The sequence below is a fragment of the Dermacentor andersoni genome, chromosome 1 (assembly GCF_023375885.2).
Source record: "Dermacentor andersoni chromosome 1, qqDerAnde1_hic_scaffold, whole genome shotgun sequence".
NCBI classification, from domain to species: domain Eukaryota; kingdom Metazoa; phylum Arthropoda; class Arachnida; order Ixodida; family Ixodidae; genus Dermacentor; species Dermacentor andersoni.
Window position 1 is genome coordinate 248,247,774 of NC_092814.1, and position 26,703 is coordinate 248,274,476.

The 26,703-nt window shown below is 43.9% G+C and overlaps 1 protein-coding gene across 5 annotated transcripts in view; it reads left to right on the forward strand.

Annotated features, from left to right (window-relative positions):
- Usp20-33 (Ubiquitin specific protease 20/33) overlaps positions 1-26,703 on the forward strand; it is a 105,959-nt gene that overhangs the window by 56,133 nt on the left and 23,123 nt on the right. For all 5 annotated transcript variants that reach the window (XR_008609316.2, XM_050195887.3, XM_055063621.2 and 2 more), the window contains 4 exons: positions 3,640-3,766; positions 16,443-16,512; positions 18,287-18,392; positions 19,450-19,531. Coding sequence is in view for 4 of the 5 variants with exons in the window: in XM_050195887.3 (XP_050051844.1) it covers positions 3,640-3,766; positions 16,443-16,512; positions 18,287-18,392; positions 19,450-19,531 (385 nt within the window). In the remaining variant the exon portion in view is untranslated. The remainder of the gene's footprint in view (positions 1-3,639; positions 3,767-16,442; positions 16,513-18,286; positions 18,393-19,449; positions 19,532-26,703) is intronic.

The window sequence follows — 26,703 nt, forward strand, 5'->3', positions numbered from 1 at the left end:
TGTGCCCCCAAATCTGCTGCAGGCACGCTACAAGAATGTAGCGTGTCACCAGTTCCGGGAATCGGGGGAAAAAAAAAAAATTTGCAGTTTACCTTAAAGAGGGTCCCTCACCAGGCCCCATAGCAAACTTGGTTATACACTGGAAGTTGTTACGTGTCCTCTAGGGAGCGCTCCACCGTAAAAATTTTTAAAATCGGCTCATTAATAGCCGAGATATAAAAATTTCAGTGCCGTGAACCCATGATTTCAGCAGGCGAGCTCCACTGCCAAGCGAGACACTTTCCATTCGCCCCGTCTAGCTTCCGTAAGCAAAATTTCTTCCCTGCGTTCTCCCATACTGGACCTCGAGGATTGCGGGACGTATATGTCATGGGCCCCGCCTTCATTCTTTTTTTTCTCCTTGCTTTCTTTTTTTTTTTTTTTTTCGGTGCTGCGCACTTCTGCTTATGCCATCGTGCACAAGCCGTTGTGATTGTCTCGTTTCACGCAGCGCACGATTTTGTGCGCTGTGCACAAGGACACATGACTAGCGGTATAATTCAGTGCTACATGAATAATGAGGCAGAACAATCAGGTAGCTGAGCATGATCACGCGCTGGAACACAGTAGAAAATGGAATAGTTGCAGTACCTGCGCATGTGACTGCACGACCGTGGGAACAAGCAGACGAAGCGGAAGTACATCTTTCTTGCTTCGGTGCAAAGTAAAACAAAGACGCAGACATTCCATTTGTGCGTTTTATAATTTCTCTAAACTTCAATTTGTCAATTCAAGCAACAGATCCCACAAATAACAGATTTTGCCTTGAATAATTCTCGAAGTCACGTATCACCACGAGCGATGCCACACTTCGGACACGAGTACGTAGGCTCAGGGACACTAGTACGTCACCGTCCTGCTTGGAGCGCAGTTGCCGCGAGGAAAAGGGAAACCGGCATTCGGGTTGAAATTTCAGACCTTTCTGCGGCGCATAACGATGTAATTCTTTGTAAATACAATCGTTAGCGCGCATTGTATGCTCTGCGCTTGTCAGCTCAAAATGGCCAGACCTGATGAGGAGCCCTTTAAGAGAAGGGAAGTTGATTTACACCTAAACCCTTCCGTGCCATGCTGTTATCCTGAATCTTGACCAAGAATGGCCAAATTATTTTACTGCAGAATCCTTTATGAAAAACAGTGTAGACAATATTTTAAGCGTTTAGTTATACAAAATTTTAACAATATACAGTAAAACCTCGTTAAACCATACCCACTTAAACAGTAGTTTCGTGTTAAAAGTAGTAAAGTCAAATCCCCGACTCGGCGGCCATTGAACATAATGTGTTTTGTATCCGCATAAACCGTACCAGCTTATTGTGTATGTATCGGTTAACACTTAGTGTTTCCACTTTTCGTCGTGCAAACACGGCGGTGTGTTGTCTCCATCGGGCGGCCCAGCAGAACAACAAGCCTCGGAGATCAGAACAACGGCCTCCAAGCGCCCTGCGCACTTGCGTGTGAAGCCACATCAACATCAACATCATTCTGGCACCGTGCATGCAGCCGTGCAAGAGAGCGTTGTGGCGTCGTGCAAGCGAGGACTCGCATCATGCCGAAGCTCGGATAAAAAAGTCGCCAGGTGCTCAGCATAGAAGAAAAATTAGACATCGTTCGTGCAATAATCCACCCATTTCTTGGCCAATCCCCCATTGTGGATAGGAGCCACACACATGATAGGCAACAACAACAACAACAACAACATCGAACGTGACACGAAGTCGGCGCTGGCATGCGACATGGGTCTACTGTTGACTACGGTGTGTGGCATTTAGAATGCGAAGAAGTTGCTCAGCAGCGCTGCTGCGACCACGAAGAGATGTTGACAAGGTTCGACTTTTCGCCATCGTTGCCTCTGTTGCTGAAGTGCCGCCTAGCGACAGTGATAAGGATGACACGGAAAGCGACAGCACGGGCTATTCAGGCCCGACAGTGGCAGAAGCTGCACGTTACGTCAGCCTCATGAATGCAATCGTCATGACGAGAACAGCACCCCGCAATGAAAAGGTGCCCCACGACTTCTGCAACGCTACCGCGCCTGTGCACGGAGAATATGCAACGCCAACGAGGAATCTGCCATGTGAGTGTTTGCCGAGAAGAGGGGGCTGGCTGAAAAGCTTGCTCGCAGCTTCAGTAAGTTTGAGGCCACTGTCATCGCTGCTAGGCTGCCGTGGCATCAAACAAAAATAACACTTTTGTCGCGCGAAGTGAATAAATACTGCATGTTTTTCCCCCTTTCATCACACTCTCTCTGAGTTCCATTTTTGACAGCTAAGTGGGCGGTCTCATGCTATTTCAGTTAAGCAGTACTACCCTTTAGTGCATACTTTTTTCAAGCTCTGGCCAACTATAGTTTAACAAGGTTTCACTGTATTGCAAAAGTGAAGCTTAACAGGTGTATACAAGAAAATTGCAAGAAATTTAATTGTATGAAGCTGAGCTCTTCCTCTACCATTTTTTACCAGAAACTCGTGGACGAATGCAGTTCATTCTTGGCACAGAAGGGATAATGTTCATTATTGCTTTCAGACTGCTTTTTATGGCTGTGGCCTACAACATATCGTCCTCTGTGCAGTTCACTGCGTTTGATGTTTTGCTTTTGTTGATTGACTCCGTAACCATTGCAAACGGGATGGTCGGCTCATGCATAGACTAAACACTTTGCCACTTTATCCTGGGATGTGCGCTAGACTCAGACGAGCCTTGGCCAAAGGCACATCCCCATTTTCCACTGCTTAGCCTGTAAAATAACATCTCTGTTGAATGAGGTTACATAATGAAATTGGTGCATTGTTGTTGCCAGCATATGTGAAAGCTTGATATGTAACCGTCTTATGATGGCAATGACAATGGCTCTTGTGATAGGCTGTGGCCAACACCACAAATGCAGTTTCAATTTCATATTTTACTGTAACACTATGTAGACAACTTGGGGCACTGGGTATGGTGCCACTGGGTGTGTCCATTCTTGGCCACTCCCTCAGCGTGGATGTCCCACTGTGACATGAGAGGTAGGACGCCTTAAATGTGTCTAGATAATTGTGATACTTCTCTGTGCATACACAACTCCACATTCTTCCCTCGACAAGCACCATATAGTGCCTTAGTCCTCACAACGCAGATTGCTAACAGAACAGTTACAGGCGATGAAGCGGTGCTCGTGTCATTTACTACTGCTGCTACCTCTCAAACTCAATCTTCACAAAATTTAGATTCCAACATTGCATTGGATCTGGGTGTTTTCTTGGTTTTGGGAAGTAATCTCATTCATTATAACCATTGGCAGGACAATTTTACCTTGTTAATACAATACATGGATCTCTATGGGAATTTCAAGGAGAATCGCATTTACTTCATTATTTCATTATGGCCTGTTGTGTTATAATGAGGTTAAGTGAATCTGGCAAGGGCCGACTTCACAATCAGTATAACTAACATTGTGACCCATTTTGGCCCAGCCTAATTTCAGTTGGGATTGAAATAGCCGCAATCGAAATAATGGAAGTCGACCCTATATGTGATCCAGCTGTGTATGTGCCTTTGTTTCTTTTGTGCTGTGGGATTTTTACGTGCCTCTGACATCTCTTGTAAACACTCTTCCAGTTGGCCACTATACAACATATGCGTTGAACCACCTCAATGATCAGTGGTACGAGTTTGATGATCAATATGTGACTTCAGTTGAGCCTCAAGTGGTGCAGAACTGCGAGGCCTACGTCCTCTTTTACAGGTTTGTAACCTTCCTTTCTTCGTCTTAGTGTATATTTTGCTTCAGTTATGATGTTCTGTCATATTGCACAAAATTTGAACATCTGTTGATTTTGCTGTGTAGGTATCATGAAGCATTGTTGTTCTCTTGTGGAAAGCTTTATACATGCATAATTGCACCATGTTTTAGCTCGTTGAGTGAAACACAGGTTCTTCGAATTTTTTTTATCTGCTGACATGCTTAGAAACTAATTGTGTGGCCACTATCAGTCAACATAAGCAAAATAGCTATAGTGAGGCCTGATAAAACAAGTCTAATTACTAGGCTCGTGCAAATATTCTATACTTTCAAATATTCAATAATATATTATGCTATTCAATATTTTCTTCAGCTCAAATTTCCTATGGTGTTGGGCTGCTGAGCACGAGGTCGCGGGATCGAATCCCGGCCACGGCGGCCGCATTTCGATGGGGGCGAAATGCGAAAACACCCGTGTGCTTAGATTTAGGTGCACGTTAAAGAACCCCAGGTGGTCAAAATTTCCGGAGTCCTCCACTACGGCGTGCCTCATAATCAGTAAGTGGTTTTGGCACGTAAAACCCCAAATATTATTATTATCAGCTCAAATTTCAGTAACACAAGTTTTTAAAGTATTCAAAACTAACAAATATACAAGTTTTTCCACATATAAGCCACACACCCCAATTACAACACACAACGGGAGAAAGTAAAGTGTGCATAACCTGCAGGAATATCTTCATACAATGCCCGAATCTTTGTAAACACAAGTCCCTCTTCGCGGATGCATGAATCATCCACATTGTACCTCCAGCCAGTGGCTCTGTTTCCCACTTCTTCGGCGATGTTGATGGTGGAAAACTTTGCCTAATGTTTGTTTCACGGCAGTACGGGCCACACTGCCGTGGAACCACACCTCGAGGCGAAATTCATGCTACCATGAAGCCACACCTCAAGTCGAAATTTGCCTATAACCCACAGCCCGTACTTGCTGTCAGTTTTTAAATTTTTTATGCTTACTATACGCGCATGTATATAGTAAGTTTTTAAACGCTTCTGTTTCAGTGAGAAAGTTGCATTGCATAGCTTATTGCCCAGAAGACAAGGCAATGACAAATTCTTCGAAAGCCACCTACTGACTTCTGCAGCTGGTCAATTATTCATAGATATTATTCAAACATATTATTCGCAGCAGCCAGATTTGTATCGACGCAGCACTAAACCATAACTTTGGTGACCTACACCCAGCAAAACAGCACTGGTTAAGGCTAACAGTCAAGGCAGGCACAACAGTGAACGGCAAAGTGTTGCTGGAAGTTTTCCACTTATCGGTGATTGGGCCGCAGATCAAGTGCATGGTCTAAACTGAGGTCTGCATAAGCAGCAGCCATGCCTACCAAGTTCACGTGTGTACTGGCAGAACAGAATTGGTTAAACTCACACGTAGACGAACAGCATCAAGCTGAATTTGTGACGATGAGCAAAACAAGAACAAGGTAAAAGCAGGAGCCAATGTTTCGACAAGTGGACTTGTCTTTTTCAAGGCGGCATATGCTTTCCTCAGCGCAGTATATGTAGGTAGGGTTCTTCTGAAGGGGAGAGGCGTAAGGCAGGTGGGTGAGGCAACAACCTGAAGCTGTGTTAACGGCGAAGGTGTTAATGGCCGGTGAGACAGCCGTGTGTCAGCTGATGTGTCAACGGTCGTGTGCACAGCACCCCTCTATTATCTGCTTCGCTGGAGATCAGTGGGCTATTGTCTCTGTGAAAGATATAATAAAAGGAACGGCAGCAAACGGTGCTCATGAAAAAAATGTTACCAAAATGGAATAAGTATATAACTAAAAGAAAACATAAGAAAGGGAGCAAAAAAAAAACACTAGGCAACCAAATGAAAATAACTAAGTGTTGTTGTCTATCGCTAGAAATTTAGCATAGCGAATAGATTCTAAGGCTCCCTTTGAAACGTTGATGCCTATTGATTGCAATGTCTTGAACTTATGGATAAGGTATGATTCTCTCTATTTTCTTTCTCGTTCAGAACGGAAATTTGTCTGTAAGATGTGGAGTTTAAGTTCACCAAAGTTATGACCTGGTTGGTTGAAAGGCTCGGCGACGACTTTGGGAAGCTTTTTAAATGTGTTCATGCGATGTCTGTTTAATCTGACATTCATTGATTGCCCCGTTTCACCGATATACTGTTTCTTACAGAAGGAACATTCAAGCGTATAAATCACATCCGAACTTGTACAAGCAAAGATAGTTTTCACTTCGTGTGTATAACTAGTTGCGGTACTTTTGATTTTAATGTCACTTTGAAGGTGCCTGCAGTTTTTGCAACTGGGGCGACAACATGCTTTTATTACGGGTAAATGATGTTGGCTGACTTCTGCGTGCACTAGCATGTCTTTAAAGTTTCTGTTGCAGCAATAAGTAACTCTTGGTACATCCAGGAACATTTTTCTCAAATGCTCGTTACTTGTTTATATTGGGTGGTATTTCCGTAGGCTGTCGCTTATTTGGGAGGGCATTAGAATATTCTCTTATGAAGGCTGGCGGTCTGTCAGATCTGGTCTAGGCTGTTTCCTAGCCAATTCCAATTGCCTCTCCAATCTTGATGTGACCTCATAAGCTCTGTCGAGAGCAACTTGTGGATAGTTTCTTTCTGCTAGCTTTGCTTTAAGGCTATTTAGGTGGTGGATATAATTGTTGTCTTCGCTGCAGATTCTTCTTATTCGTTTCACTTGTCCGACAAACATTCCTTGCTTGCAGTGTCGTGGGTGACGACTGTTGTAGTCTAAATATTGCTGGCTATCCGTAGGCTTTTAGTAAATTGTTGTTCTCAGTTTCCGTTTTCTATGGAGACCATTGTGTCAAGGAAGTTGATTTGACTAGGAGAGTGGTGAGCAGTAAATTTAATACTCGGGTGAAAGCGATTGAAATGGCTAATTGAGTCGGTTAACATACTTGTGCCATGTTCCCATATTATAAATATGTTGTCAATGTAACACATATAGGTGCGGGGTTTTAAAGGGTAGGATTTTATCAGGTCTTCTTCAAGCTGTCCCATGAAAATGTTTGCATACGTGGTAGCAAATGGTGTTCCCATGCTAGTGGTGAAAGTTTGCAAGTAGTGAATAGAATAGAATTCAAAATAGTTGAGCGTGAGAAATAACCTAAGGAGTGACAGGTAAACTTCAGGGGTGTGCGCTTGGGGATTGACTGTGAGGGATTTTGATACGGCTTGAATTCCTTCACTCATTGGTATGTTAGTGTAAAGGGCAGAAAAATTAAAAGTGACTAGAATAGCATGGTCGGGAAGGATTTCGTTGGCTTTGATGCCGTCGATAATTCAAAAAAGCACGGCGTGCGTTGAACAAAAGATAGACCATTTTCTGCCACTCCTTTTATTATCTCTTTCAGAGAGACGATAGCCCACTGACCTCCACCGAAGCAGATTATTATAGAGGGGTGCTGTGCACACGGCCGTTGACACGCCGGCTGACATACGGCCGTGTCACCGGCCGTGTGCATAGCATCCCCTTATTCTCAATTCTACGCCCTCACCGCTAACACACCTTCGGTTGTTGCCTCACCCACCCGCCTTACCCCCACTCCCCTTTAGAAGAACCATACCTATATATACTGTACCGAGGAAAGAATACGTCACCTTGAAAAAACAAGTCCACTTGTCGAAACGTTGGCTCCTGCTTTTACCTTGTTCTCGTTTTGCTGATCGTCTTGAATTTCCATCTACCGCCTTCCCTGTGTTTAAGCTAAATTTGTGCAACCCGGCACAAACTGCTGACATTGCGCAATGAAGGCAGTACTTCACAGCATCATGACAATGCACGATGGGCGAACACAAGACGCTCCCATGACCTTAACCATTATGAAATTTTAAATAGACTGAAGCACAACACTGAGCAAGCGCCTGTAAAGAAATTTTCTGGGCTGCTGGAGCTGTAAGAAATGTTGAACTCGCATTTTTGCATGAAAATATCTAAATAACTGCACTTTAGAAATGAACTGTCTCTAGAGGGGAACCTGTTTCCTTTCTTGCAAGAACCAAGTTTTCTTAGATTTGTCAACATCTGGCTTTTCTGTCGAGGTTTTATCAGTGGTGGAACAGCTGTGCCGAGAGTGACTCTTTGCACCATTCTATGCCAAAACTGCATTTTAGCAGAAAATTACACCAAGCCTGTGCCAAACCATGCATAAAAGTGAAGCCCTCCTTCCGTCGAGGCTCCGCAGCTAGCAAAACAGAAATAAAAACTAACAGCATGCTGTCATTATCATCGTAGAGGGAAGCAGAGGCCCGTCCATAGTGTTTCTCACTCCATAGTGAGAAAGTCTATGGGCCCGTCAGAATCGTCCGGTTCGTCATTTGCGCATTTTTCTCTGGCAGACGTACAATCTAGTGCCGCTGTACCATCTTGCTGGCACTTTATTTCGATGTTCATTGAACCCGCGTGGTGCCGCAGAGTTTGCCTACGGAGAATGTCATATTGTAGGATTAAAGGTAAACTTTGTTTATATATTTATGAATGATAGCGGGGCTTCGCAAAGGAGCCGCTGCAATCAAAATCGCACATGGTGCATAGTTAAAAATGGCATTAGCAAATGTGGTACACGGCAAGAGCCGCCACATCAATGGGTGCCGCCATGTTCATTGACGCAAAACTTTTGCGTAGAGTTTGTGTCGCTGCGCTATTTTGGTGAAAAAGCATCGCAGATGCAAATGCAGAACCGTATTTGCATCTCGCGCAAGTGCAGTGATACTGATGTTCTTTCTGTTGTTTTTATTATTATTTTTCCCCTAAATTTTCTATGTGCATGGCATAACGTGAGTATATTGCATGATGTCATGTTCAGTGCAGGCGCGCATACTCAACCGGTCTTGTGGTGAGCCTTTGCCCACAAGCTGCGACTGTCGCACTGTGCTGCATCCTAGGTTAATAAACACGCGTTTGTTGACAATCTGTCAATGGTGCCTTCTCTGCACCATGTCAGCGAACCCGGCCGAGCACCCTTTGTGCGTCACGGTGTGAAGGAGTGTCGCGTCCCTTCCTGACCATGCTTGCCGGGTAAGCCTCGCACAGACACATCTTCACAACATGTAGACTATATCAGTTAATATTTGCATGGTAAGTGCACGTGCGTTGGACCCTGCACTGAAATTTCTTGCTGCTGTGCCAAATTGGCTTTTTGCCTGCACTAGGACCTGCACCGAAAGGTGAAATGGTTGTTCCACCACTGTTTTATGCAAATTCCACAACTATTCCAACTATTCGCTTTGAAGTTATTCGACACTAATTACTATTCGCTTCAACTTTGCTTTGAACTAAGAAATTTATATTCACCCAAGCTTAGTAATTACTGATGCATAATTGCACCATCTAGTGGCAGGAAATAGTACCACTGCACTCATACCCAAGTTGAAAGTGATGTCTGTGAAATTGGGAACATCACTAGCATTACTTGATACAAGCCCAGCTTCCATTACAGTAGGAACTACAAAAATGATTGCTGGAAAGGCATGTCAGGCATGTGTCAGGCATGTGTTTTAATAACAATTTCCAATAACTGTTACTGTACAATGTGTATTCAAGAGATTCTTGCTTAAAAAAGTTTTTAGTGGCAATGACCTTCAATACCAGACACGTTCCACACTTAAGGGTAGTTGCAGGGCCTCTATAATAGCAACTTCTAAGAAAGGGTGAGGAACTTTGACATATAAGAAAATTGTCAAGACATCCTGTTATTAGTGCAAAAAACAGCTAGGAAGTGATGTGTAAAAAGATGTGAATATCAGGAATCATTGAAGAAAAAAGCTCAGGTTGCAGTCTAATTGATTTCACCAATTCTCTACGTGCTTACGGCCATAGAATGAAGAAACTGACATTACTTAAAGGACCCTGAAACGATTTTGACAATTTCGTACAAACGTACCGAGCATTTAGAGTAGGTCCTTCTAATCATAAAGTGCCACACTTAAGCCCTCTGTGTAAAGTGTGTAATTTGTTATAAGGTTTTTTTAAGAATGTGCGCTGCTACCGATTGCAGCAGTGCCTCTCCCCTGGTTTTTCAGCTGCCCCATCTCCATCAACGTAGCGGCGTGCATATGACATCAGTTGAGCGAGCTAATCAGTTGGCTACCTACGTTGCATCATTGATAATTTTTCCAACTTTATGGTTAACAAATGTTCATAATAGTTGGAATGTTGGTTAATTGTTTCAAGAGAATACACTACAGTTTATCACTACACTCAAGCACTTCCGGCACACAGCAAGTGTCGACTGCTTGAGTTACCATGTGCTCCATGTTGACACGAGCTGCGTGGTCTGTGTTGGTCTCGAGGACCATCAGTTGCCCTTGTTGCATTGTGGGCTGCAAATCTAGCAATTGACAGCATGTCAAGCTGCGATATTGTGTCCCTCTGCAAGGCAACAGGTAAGCGGAGTGGCTTCAGTGCATCAGACTGTCGGTATTTGATTGGCACCAGGATGTACACGTTTGTGGCCGTCACTTCAAATCAAATCAAAAGGGGAATTTTATTACACAATAATATGAAAAGTGCGTACAAAGATATTTGGTCCCATAGCCTAAAGCGGCTAGTGATGAGTCCAATACAAAAAATGTGTTGCAATGATTAGCAGTCTTATACAAACAAAACGGGAAAGTATCATACATAAGTGGTAAATACTATATATAATCACAGAACTGCGCTAAAAACAAACAGAAAACAAAAACAAAACTCAGGAACGTGCTTGACAAGATAAGAAGTGGCATTTGCATGTAATGTCAAAATTTCTTGCGAGTTTTATTTCAAGAGGCAAATTGTTCCACAGCTTAACACCAGAGAATTGAATTAATCTTTCGCCGTACACATTCCAACATAAAGGGAGATTAAGATTACCGTTGCGTGCATGCCGTGTGTTTAACGACGGAAATGTTAGAATGGCACGCGGCAGAGGTGTGTTTGTGTTTATTTTATTTACTAAGCAGGAAATCTTGTAGTCTCGTATGTCAGTAAACGACAGTATACGCAGCCTCTGAAATAGAGGATTAGAGGGATGACGCACCGAGGCCAGAGGATTACTTCATGCCAGAGGATTATACTACCACAAAATAGAGTTTTAGCATGTCCACTATTCTGGTAAATGCAAGCAGACTGGACATTTTGCCAGATGGGTGGAAGCGCAAGCATGAGCAGCCTGCAGGGTGCAGCCATCTGGGAGCTCGGAGCTCAACCAGACAAACACAGAGCTAATATAGCAGTAACGCAATGTATTCTGTTTGGTTGTTGGTGTAAATTTTGGGCAGCAGCATAACACATTGTCATGAACACATTGTCTTTTTAAATATTTAAAATGTTTTACACTTGGTTACAGCAATATTTGCTCTGTCTTTGGTTGGTTGAATTCTGCGCCACCGGGTGGCTGCACCATTAAGGCCACCAAAATGCCAAGCTCGCCTGCTATTATAATACCAGACGCGTTTGGTGCTGCAACAGAACACTCACAACAAATGCTGCTTGGATAGCTCTCGCTGGGGATCGACGGCCAGGTGGCTAGCAGAGAGGTTGGTGACGCTTCGCATGCTGGCTCCAAGACAGTGAAAGTAGATGTCGCGACGCCACATTGTGACGCATAGCCAGTGAAAGCACAGCTGAGCCCCGATTGCTCGCTGCACAAGTTGAAGAGGAAAAGCATGGCTAGGGAGGAGCTTGTAATTGTCCGTAGCTCGCTTAAGATGATATGCGTCACTTAAATTGTGGTGTGAATATTTTACTGTAGCTGTACTTTACGTGTCTACAAAATTTGTCCAAACTGTTTCGGGACCCATTAATTGCTGTTTCACACTGAACAATTATATTACAATTAAGGTGGGCCTAGTAATCTCAAACTGTGTGCAGGCTATGTAGCAACAAGTAGTGTGACAGGTAAAATTATAATGCATGTAATAAAATAAAAATTGGCTGTTAAGATACCTTGCCAAAAATTGCCAAGCAGTACTGCAACTTAATCCTGGTGCATTTGGTATCGTGCAACATTAATTGCTTAGCAGTTTTTGTTTATTTATTAATATACTGACACATGTACTTTATCTTTTTCGGGTAACCGCTTTTCACTGCCTAACAAATGTTATCGCACAGCACAGGGACGCGCCTGCATGTATCGGAAGTTTCTCAAATGCTATTGATGGTTCTATCCACTCTCTGTTGTCACTGAACCTTGTGTAATCTGTTTTCATATATGCGCAACGCGAATGGTGTAGAACTTTCTGGAAGACAAGCAGGCAACAGCGATTACTCTGGAACCTTCAATGACTGATGTGTAAAAGCTGACGCGCTTGAGCTGCTAAGCAGATTTCGACGATCGCCGACCGTGTTCGCCGCTATCGCTGTGCTTTGAGTGCCGCTATCGCTGTGCTATCGCTGTGCTTTGTGGGCACAAGTTCACCCAATAAAAAGTTAGTTTCGTCATTCACAGTTTTGCCACTGTATTATTCACCGTCACGACTATGTGACAATACATTCAAGGTCAGAAGACATTACAAAGGGAAGTTGTTAAACAAGATGTTGCTACACATCAATAAGAATTATTGTAGAGAAAGAGAGAGTGAACTTTAATGAGCACCAGCAGTTCAGTCGGCTGGGCCTAGGCCTCCCACGATGGGACGTCGAGGTCTTGCCTCTTCGCCGCTTCGTAGGCCTGCTGGGTCGCCCAGAGTTGGTCATCGAGATGGGAGCTGCGCAGGGCGGCGTGCCATCTCGACGAGAGGGTCACGGGATTAAGGTCTGGGTATCGATGTTTGCACTCCCATAGCATGTGGGGGAGTGTTGCCGATTCAGTTTTACAGACCTTGCACATCTGGCTCGGGTAGATGTCGGGGTATATAGTGTGATAGCGTGTGAGGGAGGGGTATGTATTCGTCTGTAACAAGCGAAGGGTGGTTGTCTGTGCTTCTATACCGCCCCACACTGCGTGCGCCCCCCGCGGGGCTCCACAAATAAACGCCAATACGAGGAAATAGAGCTCAACCTGAGGGATGGCAGACCTATACCCGTGGTCCCTAGCATCCGCATTCTTGGTATGACGATAGAAGCCAACGGAGCTAACTCTACGGCTATCTCCAAGATCCTTCGACAGACCGCTAATACATCCAGACTGCTGAAACGAGTGACCAACCGGCGAGGAGGTATGAAGGAAGAAAGCCTCATCCGCCTTGTCCAATCTTTTATCGTGTCACATTACTTACGTTGCGCCCTTTCTCAACTGGTACAAAGCTGAAAAGACTAAACTGGACATCATCATCAGAGGAGCCCATAAGCAGGCCTTAGGACTACCCAACCACACCAGCACGGAACTTCTACTACAATTAGGTATCCACAACACGCCAGACGAGTTAATCGAAGCCCAACGTCGATCTCAACTAAAGCGGCTTACCCTCACGGAAACGGGCCGCAGCATTCTAAACAAGCTTAATATCACCTACCACCGTCAACATGTAGACAAACACCCAATACCACGCGACATTCAGCAATGGATACACGCCGACCCTATTCCAAAAAACATGCACCCAGACTACAACAAAGAACGCAGGAAGGCACGAGCTACCTCCCTCATCAAAGCTTATGCCAACACGGCGGGCATCACCTTCGTCGACGCAGCTGAGTACCAAGATGGACGGCGCTTTGCGGCGGTTACCACAGCAGGCGGCTTGCTCCGACATGCTGCCAGCATCGTTACCAAAAATGCCGAGATGGCCGAGGAAGTGGCCATCGCCCTGGCCACTCTTGACCCAGCCTGTCACACCATACTGAGCGATTCTCGCGCAGCAATCAACAACTACATCAAAGGTCGTATTTCTCAGCAATCACTCCGTATCTTACGACAAGCCCCGCATTCGTCTGAAAATCAAATCACCCTCGTCTGGATCCCAGCACACGCCGGCGTTGTCCACCCGCACTTCACCAACCTCAACGAGGTTACACACTCCGTAGCACGAGGACTAGTCAACCGTGCCGGAGACGGTGCAGGTGCACCCGCAGGACACGACCGCCTTACAAGATACAACGACCTTGTGAAGTCATTTTACCTCGCAAGAAGAACCTTCCCCACCCCTCACCGCAAGTTATTCTAGAAAAGAACACAAACATTATGCGAAAAATAGTGGCAAGTTTAACAGTTATACAATGTTTGGCTGTGTAAAACACAGTAGTACAAGTTACAAAATGTAGTTTCCTTATACAATGCTAGCTAATAATTTCATAAATACATTGTGATATTCAGTAGTTGGTAGTGATGCGGGAAGGTGATTCCATTCATTGGATGTATGTGGCATATATGAATTTAATTCTTTCAGGCACTGTGTACACAGTTGTGCATGCCAAGATTGTGCATCAACAGCAAAAAGCAGTGTGTCGCATACATCTTGAAACACTTCTGATTGGAACTGGGCTGCAAGTTTGAATAACATGGGCAAGATATTTCAATAAAACGAGTGGCTATGTAGATAGATGGTTATTTTCACTCCTTTCATTGTTTTTTCACAATGTGTTACACCAGGCATGATTTTCAAGTGGCTGGATAGGCGCACAAGCCTACTTGACATGAAAGAGTTCATGTTCTCATATCTGATGTTCCTGTTAAGAGTTTTTGCTTGGAGTTCACATTCTGTGAACATGATAAAACTCACTAATGAATTTAAAATTCCTAATCTTTCCTGCAGCTATAGCTTTCAGATTGTGAAAATGTAAGAAATGCAGTGAAAATAAGCTTTAAATTAACAGGATTGGTGCATGAAAGGGTTAAAAAATGCAGGGTCCTACAATGTGTTATACCAACTTCATGAACATGATCAAGTCTTGGTGATACATAGTGTCTGCAAAGAATTGGTTGCTTGCACAGATCATGGTGACAATACAACCTACAAAAAAAGCACTACCTAAATGCAATATTTTACAGCAAGTTGCTACGTTGGTTAGGTTAAAGGGGTTTGTGAAAAAACATAGTCCATGGATAGCATACACTGCTGTGATCATCTCAGCCAAGTTTTGCAGTCGTGCGCGGTGCGTGGAGCTCACAAACGGAGTGCGAAATCATCTTTTTCTCAAATGCACTTTTCAACAGAAGCCTGCTGCTCGCTCTTTTTTGGATGCTTTATTTCGCAATATAGCAGATTCACATACGTAGCTGCTATTAGTGAATAGCTGACATCAGTCAAGAAGAGTATTTAGATCAGTGCACTTCTTGCTGCTGTAAATGCATATATTAACAAAGTTTAATAAACAGGCTGAAGTAAGCAAAAATCAGCTTTTGAATTTTGATAATTACATACTTCCGCAAGAAGCGGACTATCGTCTGCTCACACTCTGCCGCGGCTGCCCGTGTAAGAATTGAACTTTGGCCAGCCTGCTCATCGGTGTCACAGCCATTGGGTCTCGATAATTTCAAGTAATTTTGAACACTCAACTAGCCTCGAACCGCGCAAAGCTTAAGATCAGACCACTCCTGGCCGCTCCTGATAAGACGCCTTGGCAGACTTTCCTTCGGATTGAGCTATTGATAATGCTTCAAAATGCGCAAGTTGGATCTGGGTACTATCCATCGGTCAAGCTGCTGCAGGAAAAAGCCGGTCCGCACCATGTAGCACAGCCAGACTGGAGCATATGAGCGCGAGCACGCACTCAAGCCCTGTCATGCACAAAACAAATTCTGTAGCCTGGTTCAGCGTAGCATAGATACCACGGCCGCCGCGGGGGTGCCACGACGTGTCCACTGGCAGAGTGCACTGCGGCTTGCCGAGGACAACTATGTTTGGTGCGTCGTAGCCACCAAAATTGGAAGTAGTGGCGTCTACGTGAACATTCAAAATCTAATTGAACTGTACGCCATGGTGACATTCAGTATTCGGAGCGTTATGGACACGCCCCGCTTCACCGTAGTCCTTGTAGTGCAAAACATTGAAGAAGGAGCGGAAGCACAGCAAACAGGATGTTTGATTGCCAACAACTCTGCTTCTGCTGACTGCATTGAAGTGCTTTTTGCACCAAAGTATTTCTGAAATAGCCTAATTTAACGCCAAATGCATTTCTCCACTTTGATAAAAAGTGGTTCAGGGCCCCTTTAAGGCTTAATTTCATTTGGGTTATACTAGCCAAATAGTCCTAAATAGGTAGTATGGATCGGACAAAATTTTTCACAAAGTTATTTCGAGTGAGTGGTTTAAATTTGTTTGCCATGGGTCTTGTACTGATGCATGCAGATTTTATCAATTAATCTTACGTGCACGAAAAGTTGCAAGCATGAAGTGCTTCTTTATTTGAACATCATCAATGGACATGGTTTATTCCACATTTCTCCCTGTGCAATCACTCTGATACCTGATGAACAGGGAAGACAACAACAACAAAAAATTTAGTAAAGTTCACATTTCAGCACCTATGCAAGAGCATTGTTCACAGTGAGACTAAAGAATTTAAATATATTGTTACTGTGACACCTAATGCTACATGTCTCTCATAGATGTAGTGTTGCTTTGGGATATTAAACCTAATCAATCAATCATTATTTCCTCTGGGCCTTGTTTTACAGTTCAAAAGCAGTGACGAATGTGTGATCTGCCTTTCTGGCTCCCCCCTCTTCACCTCCCACAATCTTCGTTACCTTGCAGGAAGTCTTCGGAGGAAATGCTAAACCGGCGGACTCGAACATACGAGCTCATGGAACGCAGCCGCAGTGAAGTAAGTATTCTGTCTTGCTAATAATATGTTTTGTGCACTGAGCAACATGAAAACTTAACATCTTGGCCTTGCTTTGTCAGCTTAATGTACTTGTGTATATAGTTGCTATAAGTTTACGTTGGCACATGACTTGGTTCTGTGTTTTTCGTTTTTTTATGACTGGAAAATCATTTGCTGGCTTGTGAAGCAGTTTTGAAATGTTGCCATAACATTTGGTTCCAATAAGCTGCACGCCTTGCTTTATGCATAATATTGCACCTCTCACTCTGCCTTCTACTTCCTATACAGCACTGAAAACCCTGAAATGGATAAAGGGTTTAGTTGTGGTGTAAGTGCAAGCCAATTTTCATATTAGTAAGCATAAACAAGTTTAGAACAAGTAAAATGGCTGCACAACTTTAGTAGGTAGGACATACTTCTAGGATCACTTGCAGATGAGATTTGATCAGAAAAGGATCATGTTCTCGGAATCCAATAACAATTGATGCTCGGAGCATTCTTTATAAATTTGCCTTGATTCATGTACTGTATATACTTGCGTAATCGCACTCGCGTAATGATCTCACCCCCGAATTTTGTCATCAAAATGCAATTTTTTTTTCTTTCCTGTGTAATGATCCTACACCGAACTTGCCACAGCGATATGTCGTGTGCCATGTCTAGGTAATGATGATTGCTCTTACCATTTGTCGAATGCTGTTGAATGCTACGCGAATGACTCCTCAATACATACCAAGCCATCTGCACACACCAAAGATTCTTAAGCAGATGCCTCATTTTATTCCTTTCATCACTTTCCACCCTTCCATGAAAACGAAAAGCTACAACCAAACTTGCATTGGCTTTATTATTTGTAGGCTTTGTAATGGTTGCGGTCAACAACAACAAAAAAGGCGCCTTTCAATTCTTCTCGTCTGCGCTTGTGGGCACGCAACAAATCGCGAGCGGTAACGATAGTAGCCACGTTTACACTGATACGCTAGAAGTGTACCCTATTCATACACTACACTTTTCACACAGCTAAGATATTCGTCCACCCTTAGCGAAAATGTGCATTATTAGGATAGTAGTGAAGACAAATGCCGCAGTTTCCGCAGCATACCCGCCATGTGTTTCTACGTCACTGGCAGCTAAGCACACCCATCTCTGTTTGACCCCTCAAAGTGGACATGGCTACGTTATTGCCGCTGACTTGCTGATATTAACGGTATTATTCATTACTGATACGGAAGAAACTGTTTAAATGCTCGTAATGTACTCGTGAAAAGAAAAAACATCACATTCGGCACGTTCGGCCTGCTTCGCCGACCGCTATGTTTGTTTTGGTGTCCCGCACTGTTACGGCGCCAGCCACCTGTTTGTTGACCTCTTGTCATCCGACAGCAAATGCGGGATAAAAAATTGTTTTTTCTTTTCGCAGGAAATTTAACCTGCGTAATGATCACACCCCTGAATTTCTGACAATTTTTTGACAAAAAAGTGTGATCATTATGCGAGTAGATACGGTAGTACGACTTTTATGGTGTTCTGTGACACGAGCAAATTTTGTTTTGACACCTTCAGATATGCCTTTGTCATCAATAAGCCAAGTTGGTTTGTTGTCACTATGTGTAATTTGCAAGGTGACAAAGTGTAAAATACAATTTAAATTAAACAGACCGTCAAAATGCAAGGAATTGGATCTCATAGTCATTTCTTTCTCATCTGTCACAAAGTTTTGCTAAGTCACATTAATATATTCATATACAAATCTGTTGGCTTCTGTGTGTTGCAGCCTGGTCTTCTCAGCTTCTTCGTGTCTAAGCAGTGGGTAAACCGGTTCAACACATTTGCGGAGCCTGGCCCCATCGACAATGGGGATTTCCTCTGTATGCATGGAGGTGAGCTACCAGTCTAACCTGCCTGTATAAAATTGAATTCTTGACTTTGCTTTCTTTCTCTCTTTTACTTTACAGAAACCATCGGTTTGTACCTTAAGCTTTGTCAATATGCAGCTGTTTATTGTTCTCATGATTTTTGCAAAGAGAACTTCACTAATATAAGAATTTTTCAGAGAAGGGGTTTGAACCTCATAACGCATGTCTTTGGATATTTTATAACTTGCTAAGTATTACTCTGGCTAACTGTGGGGCTATAAAAATTCTCACAAAAGGAAAGATCTCATGGTCATTTGCTCTAATACTTTTGCTGGCTTATGGAAACATTATTTGTAATGTAAAAAGCTGAAGAATCCATCTTATCACCAATTAGACCACTGTTGAGCCCCAATCAAACCTGCTCTGTCTAGTTTGTTGACTTCTTGCACTTAGTCTAAAATTTCTTGCCCTATCAGTGTGTTTTCATCCTGTAAGTTAACTTCCACACTGTGTTCATGTGAGGACCTTTACATGTTTCCCATACAACCTCAGTCCTTTTTCTGCTGTACCTCAGTGGCACGGGTGGGGCTCCTTTTCTTTTCTGTGTTTTGCTTTTACCCATTGCACTATCCTTTGCTATCCTTTTCCCTTTCGCCCGCATGACTTCGGTCATGGGGGTGATCGTATCCTTTTTGGTATGCATGTTTTATCATCATCATCATCGTAAGACATTTAGTCCATTTCAGTGCTTGCATGTTTGAGCTTGCTTGGCTGCCTGTACTTATTGTGAGCTGTGAGTGTATCATTTGAAGTGACTTAGTCAATATACAATGGATTATTTATTTGAACTCCCACCTTTCTGACTTGAAATCCACCATTTCCTACAGAGCCAAAGGGCTTGATGAATCCCACAACTGGTAGTTGCTCTGCCACAGCTTTCTTTTGCTTTTTTTGAACAAACTTGTTGCAGTCATTGTTTCCTTAAATCTCTGTTCTTCCCTAAGGGCATACTGTTAATGCTCAGTCAGCTTGGCAGCACTGCAGAAGTACTTCATGGAGCTTCTTATGTTTTGCTTTGCAGGTGTACAGCCAGCCAAGGCACACATTGCAGAAGAACTCTGCATCCAGCTATCCCAGTCTGTCTGGGAATATCTACATGACTCGTATGTGGCTGCAAACTTGCTATTAAGTTGAATTCCTTGTGCAGATGGAAATAGCATCTGAAGTACGTGTTTCAGTACTGGATCATGGTGGCAAAGAAAGTGGCAGAACTAGTGTGGGAAAATTATAGAGAAAGCCCATTTTGTGGTGAAACTGAATACACCCAGCAGCACCTGGCCTTGAATCTGGTGGCCACTTATGGTAGTGATATTATTTAGCTTAGAAATTAACCAGAAAATTAACTCCTAATCTCCTTCACTTGCAACATATTCCCATTACATTTTCTAGTACTCTCTTATGCAGCCCACACACCTTTGTAAGATTACAATGTTGCTATTGCTGTTACTGAAAAAAAAATTGTTTGGCATGCTGTGCATTATAACAGCAGTGCAATCGCACATACATACCTGCACTTATAAAATGGGTAAGTGTGCAGTAACACAAACTTGCATACCACGGAACCAAGACTGCAGAGTTCAGACCTTGCAGTAGGAAAGTGCCCAAATGTGAACATTTCTGCACTCTAATCTTTCAGGATTCGCAGGATTTGTTACTGTGTTCACTCAATCTAAGTGCACCTCCCCCCCCTTTTTTTTTTTTTTTTTTTTTTTTTTCAGGTTTACTAAAAGTAGTGTGCACAATAGAGTAGTCATTGGCCTATTGTCATATCGGCAGGAAATATGCATCGCATTGAGCACTTCCTCCATGCATTTCTGCAGTCAAAGATGTGCTGTGCCATTGCCAAATTCAAACCTTTCATCCATTGAATGCAGGCACAGGGTGATTTAGCAGAGAAAGCTGAGGCATTTACAGCACTGATGCAGCAACCACTATATGCACCCCACAAATGGTGCCTTCACAGAAAGTAGCTATAATTTGTTTTCTGCGATAATGCCTTAACTGTGTTTCATTCGGGCTGTAGTTAGGAGTGGTAATTTATTACTCACCACCCAACTTGCCATCTGCCAGTGTAGCCTGGCTGTGGCAGACCTGCATTTAATGGCAGATGAGTTCTGACATGCACATATTGCGAATTAATGTCTTCACACACAATCGTGCAAATGTCGAACAATCGTACATATCTCACTTGGGTTTAAATCTTTGATGATTTGAATGCATGACCCGTTTCACATTTCTATTATTTGTGTTGACCAAGTTGATCGATACTGCTGTCATGCTGGCATTCTGCTTCACATTTTGCTGAAACTGATGTTTCCACTCAGTGCATGGTTTTATGGCATACCAGTGGCGTTCAGCTGCTGCGTGATGTAGCTTCCATTCTTCTGACTCTTCTGCTGCAGGTGGTCACTTTGGAGCAGTCTGGAAAATAGTAGAGTGGCTTAGAAGTATACATGTCACTGCTTTCTGCCACTCTTCGGCAAATATGGCTTTGTCACAGCGCCTTTTGTAGTTTGTCAAACGGCACTGTTTTCTGTCATTGTGACTTTCTAAAACTGCCACAGCTCCCCTTCGGCTGGTGTTGTTATAGCCATTCATGCTGTACACGATCACGTCTCATCTGATGGCACCTAAAATTGCACCACCTTTTAAGCCTCATTGCAAGGGACACTTTGCAGCCAGACTGGCTCATGATTCAAAACTGGGTAGAGTAGGCCAAAAATGCTGTCGCATTAAAGGTTTCCTTGGCTTCAGTAGAAGGTGCCACCAACCGAATAACATGCAGGCCAGCATGAAGGACACATGACTGATGCCAGCACCCACAATTCTCATGCATAAATTCATCATGCTTGCACAAGTCCAAGAGTATGCACTAATATCGCAGCATTTGTCCCTTTTCTGACAGAAAAATTGGCGGCGAATTACAATTATTTTTCTCTTTCTACTCTGAAAATTGGGTCTGCATCGGATTCAATGGTGCGTTAGAATAGAGTAAATACAATTACCCTTGAGTGGGGAAATCGATGTCAACCTTAAATAGCAAATAAGGAAGCAGCATGCTGCTTTTGAAACTCCTGATTGAGTATTCTTGCCAACAGCATTGTGGCCTTCACTGTTTAAAGGACTTTTGCATTTACTGAGTTTTCAGTTTAACAGTCAAATATTTGTTCACTTGTGCACATTCTTGTGCACATAGTTTTGTGAGCATGTTTTAGGTGTATAACATAGTCATCCCTAAATTCATTTCTTGGGGATGCCTGCATGTGTCTGCTTGAACTTCTGGTAGCAAAAAGTGCTTCAAGGGCCTTCACATGCATGCTCAGCATACCACTGAACTATGTCCCGATTCTTATGCAGTGGCAGTTAATGAGGAAAATATTCAACTCACTGTATTTCGGAGAAAGAAGACGACAAGCGATAGGCTCGCTTCCGAACGCCCGTCTGTAATTTTAAGTCTTTTTTAGCAAGTGTAGGAGTTCATTTTTGCTTTTTGTGCCTCTTTCTCACTGAACGTCAGTGTGGGGGTCACCATCCTGCAAGAGAAGCACATCAAGCGGCTCCCAAAGCGCACCGGACCGAAGCAGCATGACGAGCCTCCGCCGTCGGCCGCCCTTCGTGACGCTCTGATGGCATCCATCACAAGCAATCAGCAATCAGGTCAGCAGGGAATCTACAGGAGACAATGAAGAGATGGACCAGACAGCCTTCACTGTTGTCTCTTACAAAAAGAAGAGCTGCAGGTGTTCCTGTTACATTCGAGCCAACTCAGCCTGACAGTAGCTTATGGAAAGCAAACCCAAATCTTCTGGCTTCTGCGGTCGTGACAACAGCCCAAGAAAAGATACTCGGCCATCGTCTCTCAACAAGGATGTCAGCCTCATGGTGACAGTGTCTACACTTCCTGCAGCTAATCGCCTCCTCACAGTGACAGATCTATCGGGTATTCCTGTAGAACCTCGAGTTCCATACTCCTACTCTGCCACGTACGGGAGGATACAGGATGTTCCGGTTGAGTACTCAGATGACGACCTCAAGGAGTGTTTGAGCGAACAAGGAGTCATATCTGCTAAAAGGCAAGTTTTGTACATCCATAACGAAGATGGCGGGGTAAAGGAAACCCGAAGATGTTCGGTCATCCTGGAATTCTCTAAGGATGCCCCTTTACCAAACCGAGTGTCGCTTGGATTCTGCAGTTATCCCATGACGGAATACATGGGGTCCACTACTCAATGTTTCAGATGTCAAAGACATGGGCATATAGCGAAATATTGTAAAGCCCCATCCGCTGCAAGATATGCGCTGGTGCACATAAGCATAAGGAGTGTACGTCACATTCCCAGCCTCGATGTGCAAACTGTGGAGCTGAGCATGCTGCATCATACGAAGGGTGTCCCAAAAAGAAATCAGCCACTCTTGCACGGACAATGGAGCAAGTGCAGGAAAAAGTGCAGAAACGATGAGAACCACCACCGAACCCGGATGTGATATATACATCTACACACCAAAAGCAACACAACACAGTACAGCGCAGCGACACAGCTTCGAAAAAGTCCTTCGCCTCAGTCGTGATAGAAAACCAACAAAGGCCTTCATTTGCAAAGAGTCAAGTCAAAGCCCTCAAGTGATATAGCCGCAAGCCCACAACAACAACAAGTATCCTGAAGGTCGCAGCAGAAGAACATGAAGAACCAAGAAAAGCTGTTAGATGGTAGCGCTGTAAATGAGATATCAAGTGTGCTGATTTTCATGATGTTCGCAGCAATCAAAGCTATTCTCCGTACCAGTTCATCGTTTAAAAGCATGCCTGAGGTAGAGGCCGTCCTGGCTTTGGAACCGCTGGTGTCGTCTTCTATCACGGCGCAGCGCCGTGATTCTTCGGAGGAGCTACGATGGCTTCACCAACAATCGTCTCACAAGTGGTGTCCACCAACAAACACTTGCGCACATGTACTATATTCCAGTGGAATGCTCGCAGCTTGCGCTCGAAGTTAGCAGACTTTAAACTGATTCCCTTTTATGGTCATTTCCAAGTCTCGCGTCGACGAGCAGTTTACGATAAAGGGTTATTATTTTCATCATTCAAGGCTACAAAACAGAATTAGCCGATAGCTCGTTGGATTTCGCAATGACGTGCCGGCCTCTGTGATTGACGTAACACCACATGACAAGAATGAATATATTTGCGCAACCACAATGATTGCATCTAAAGTGTTTACTCTGATCGGCGTCTACTTGGAACCGGGATCACCTTTCGACGTGTCAAGATTGGAAAGCTTGTTGACAAGCACTCAATCTCCACATATTGTGGCGATTTTAACGCACATAACAAGATCTGGGACAGTTCACATACATGTGCTCGGAGTGCCAAGCTGGCGAAGCTTCTTGCGAGGCACAATATAGAGCCCTTAAACAACGGCAGCATAACATACCTGAAAAATCGGAAGACTGTTAGCTGCATTGACGTCACATTCGCATCAAGTCAAATTGCCTCTATGTTCAGATGGTGTACAGATTTCGAGACTCCAGGTAGTGATCACTACCCCATCCTAATCTCTGCCCTTCATTTTCGGACGTCGCCCAGAAAAGTGAAACTGAAGTCGGTAGCCTGGGAAGCTTACACAGCAGCCATAGACAAAGGAATCACAGCCTCGACTATGAATGGAGAATTAATACTGACAATAGCTCATTGCTTCAAACAAAGTACCCGCTCTGCCACTAAGCATTGTAATGTACCTACTAACAACGAGGAATTCGAAAGGTTATGTGCCATTCGAAGGCGTGCCAAAAGGAAGGCTCTGCGTACTAAAAATATCGAAGACCTCAGAACTTGTCGACGGGCACAAAGACATATACGACGTTACCTCACCAAACTGAACCGAAAAAGGTGGAGGGACTTTTATGGGACACTGGACATACGACAACCGCTGAGCAAAATCTGGGGAGTCATCAGAGGCATTTGCAAAGAGCCGTAACAGCTTTATCCTTTTATCGCCCTCACATTACATGAGCGTGCATCCCTGAAAGAGGTGGCAGAGCACTACTGTAGGCTCCTTTCCAACGGGGCACAACCTACTCGGCAAATTGCAAGTCATCAGCCTAGCCCACCTTGAGCGACCTTTCCTGACTTAGAATTACAATTTACAATTGAAGAGCTCACAGCAGCCATCGGCGACGCAAACAAGCAATCAACACCTGGCCATGACAGTGAGTTATGAAGCACTTGCAAATCTATGCCACACATCTCGCCTACGCCTTCTGGAGCACTACAACGCCTCATGGATAACTGGGGAGGTTCCTACGAAATGGAAGCTTTCTAAAGTTATTCCTTTATTGAAGCCAGGGAAGCAGCCGACAAATTATGCCTCCTTCATATCTCTGCTTAGTTGCATGGGGACGCTACTTGAAAAAATTATTCACAAACGACTAAATTAGTTCCTGGAAACTACAAAAATTTACCCGGAGGAAATGAATGGCTTCCGGCAAAATAGGTCCACAATTGATAATGTCATTGCCTTGGTCTCATCAATTGAAGAGGAATTGGTCTCTGGAAACACACCTACTGCATTATTTTTGGATATTAAGGCAGCATATGATTCGGTCTATCATAAAGCAGTACTTGACGCTTTGGAAACCCTTGGTCTAAGAGGACGGCTTTATGCATGGATTGAATACTATCTTCAAGGACGCCAACTTTTCACGTGTAGCCCGGATGGCCTCACGACACTTTATGCCGTCGAGAAGGGAGTGCCACCAGGAGCTATGTTAAGCCCGGTATTATCAAAATCGCACTGTATGCGGATGACATCTGCATTTGAAGCGCAGCGCTTTCCTGCAGTACCACCCAACGTCTCCAGAGAGCGCTGTCAAATATATAGGCCTACCTAAATCCAAGGGGTCTGAAATTGTCCCCCGACAAAAGCGTTGCTATGGCTTTCACACGGAGGTGTAGGGAAAAATACCCACTAGTGTTGGGTGGTCGTACCCTTCCATACATCAAGACACAAAGGTTTCTTGGAGTGAGGATCGATAGGAATCTCACATGGTCGCCTCAAGTGAAAAAACTTTGATTTTTTAGCCGGATCACAGTGGGGCAGCAACTGTCGATCAATGGTACTCCTCTATGAGGCCTACGTCGACGGAACACTACGGTATAACCTCCCAATCCTGCACAAAATGTCTCCCACAAGCAAGAGAAAACTTGAGGCAGCACGGAACAACTTCCTTTGCGTATGTCTTGGCCTTCCGAAGGAGTCGTCCCACTCTGGAACTGTAGCAGAAGCTGGATGCCTGCCTCTTGAAGTGCTATCTTGTCAGGAGACGATTCGAATTCACCTCCGACGGTTATTCATATGAAGACCCACTTTTTAAAAGATATTTCTAGAACCCGTGCTACATCTAGCTTTGGACTGGCCATTGGAAGCATATCTATTTCGATTCCTGCTCAGGCGTCACAAATTATACCTCGAAACATTTTACCATGGACACTGTCCCCACTGGAAATCATGCCATATATCCCTGGAATCAGTGCGAAAACGAAAATGCCTTAAGCAGCGACTCATCAGCTTTGGAATATATGCACAAAGAATACGCAGCCGCAACACACATTTTCACAGATGGCTTTACAACTCAACATCACTCATCGTGCGGACTTTTTGTTCCCTCTACAGGGCAACGATTCTCGTTTCGTCTTGAGCGAGCGACATCATCTACTTCAGCAGAGCTATATAGCATTAAGGAGGCGTGTATGTACTTGTGTATGTACTTCGACAGCAGCCGCCAGAGACATGGGTGATTTTCACGGATTCAAAAGCAGCCCTACAAAGTATGTGGAACAGGCACAAGCGTTGTAATAATCAACCTGCAGCATTTGACATTGCTGATCTTCACCACAAGGCTAAGATTGCTGGGCATTGCCTCAAGTACCAGTGGATACCTGGCCATGCCGGTATTTCGGGAAATGAAAAAGCGGATGAAGCTACCCAAAATGGACTCCAATACCGCAATTTCAAAAGAAAATTTTTTACGAAAGCCGACGCTTCAAACATGGCAAGAAAATATGCCTATCAAGAAAAAGACCGCATCTGAATCTTCTGCTTCACCAAGATAATTTCCTGCGTTACATTTGACTCAGAAATGAGACCGAAAATTCCACGACCACTTCCTCGACACTTAGAGACATTATACCATCGTCTTCGACTGAATGTGGTATACACAAACAATTATCTGTACCGCATAGGGCTTACCACTAACTCCTACTGTGATAACTGTGGCAACT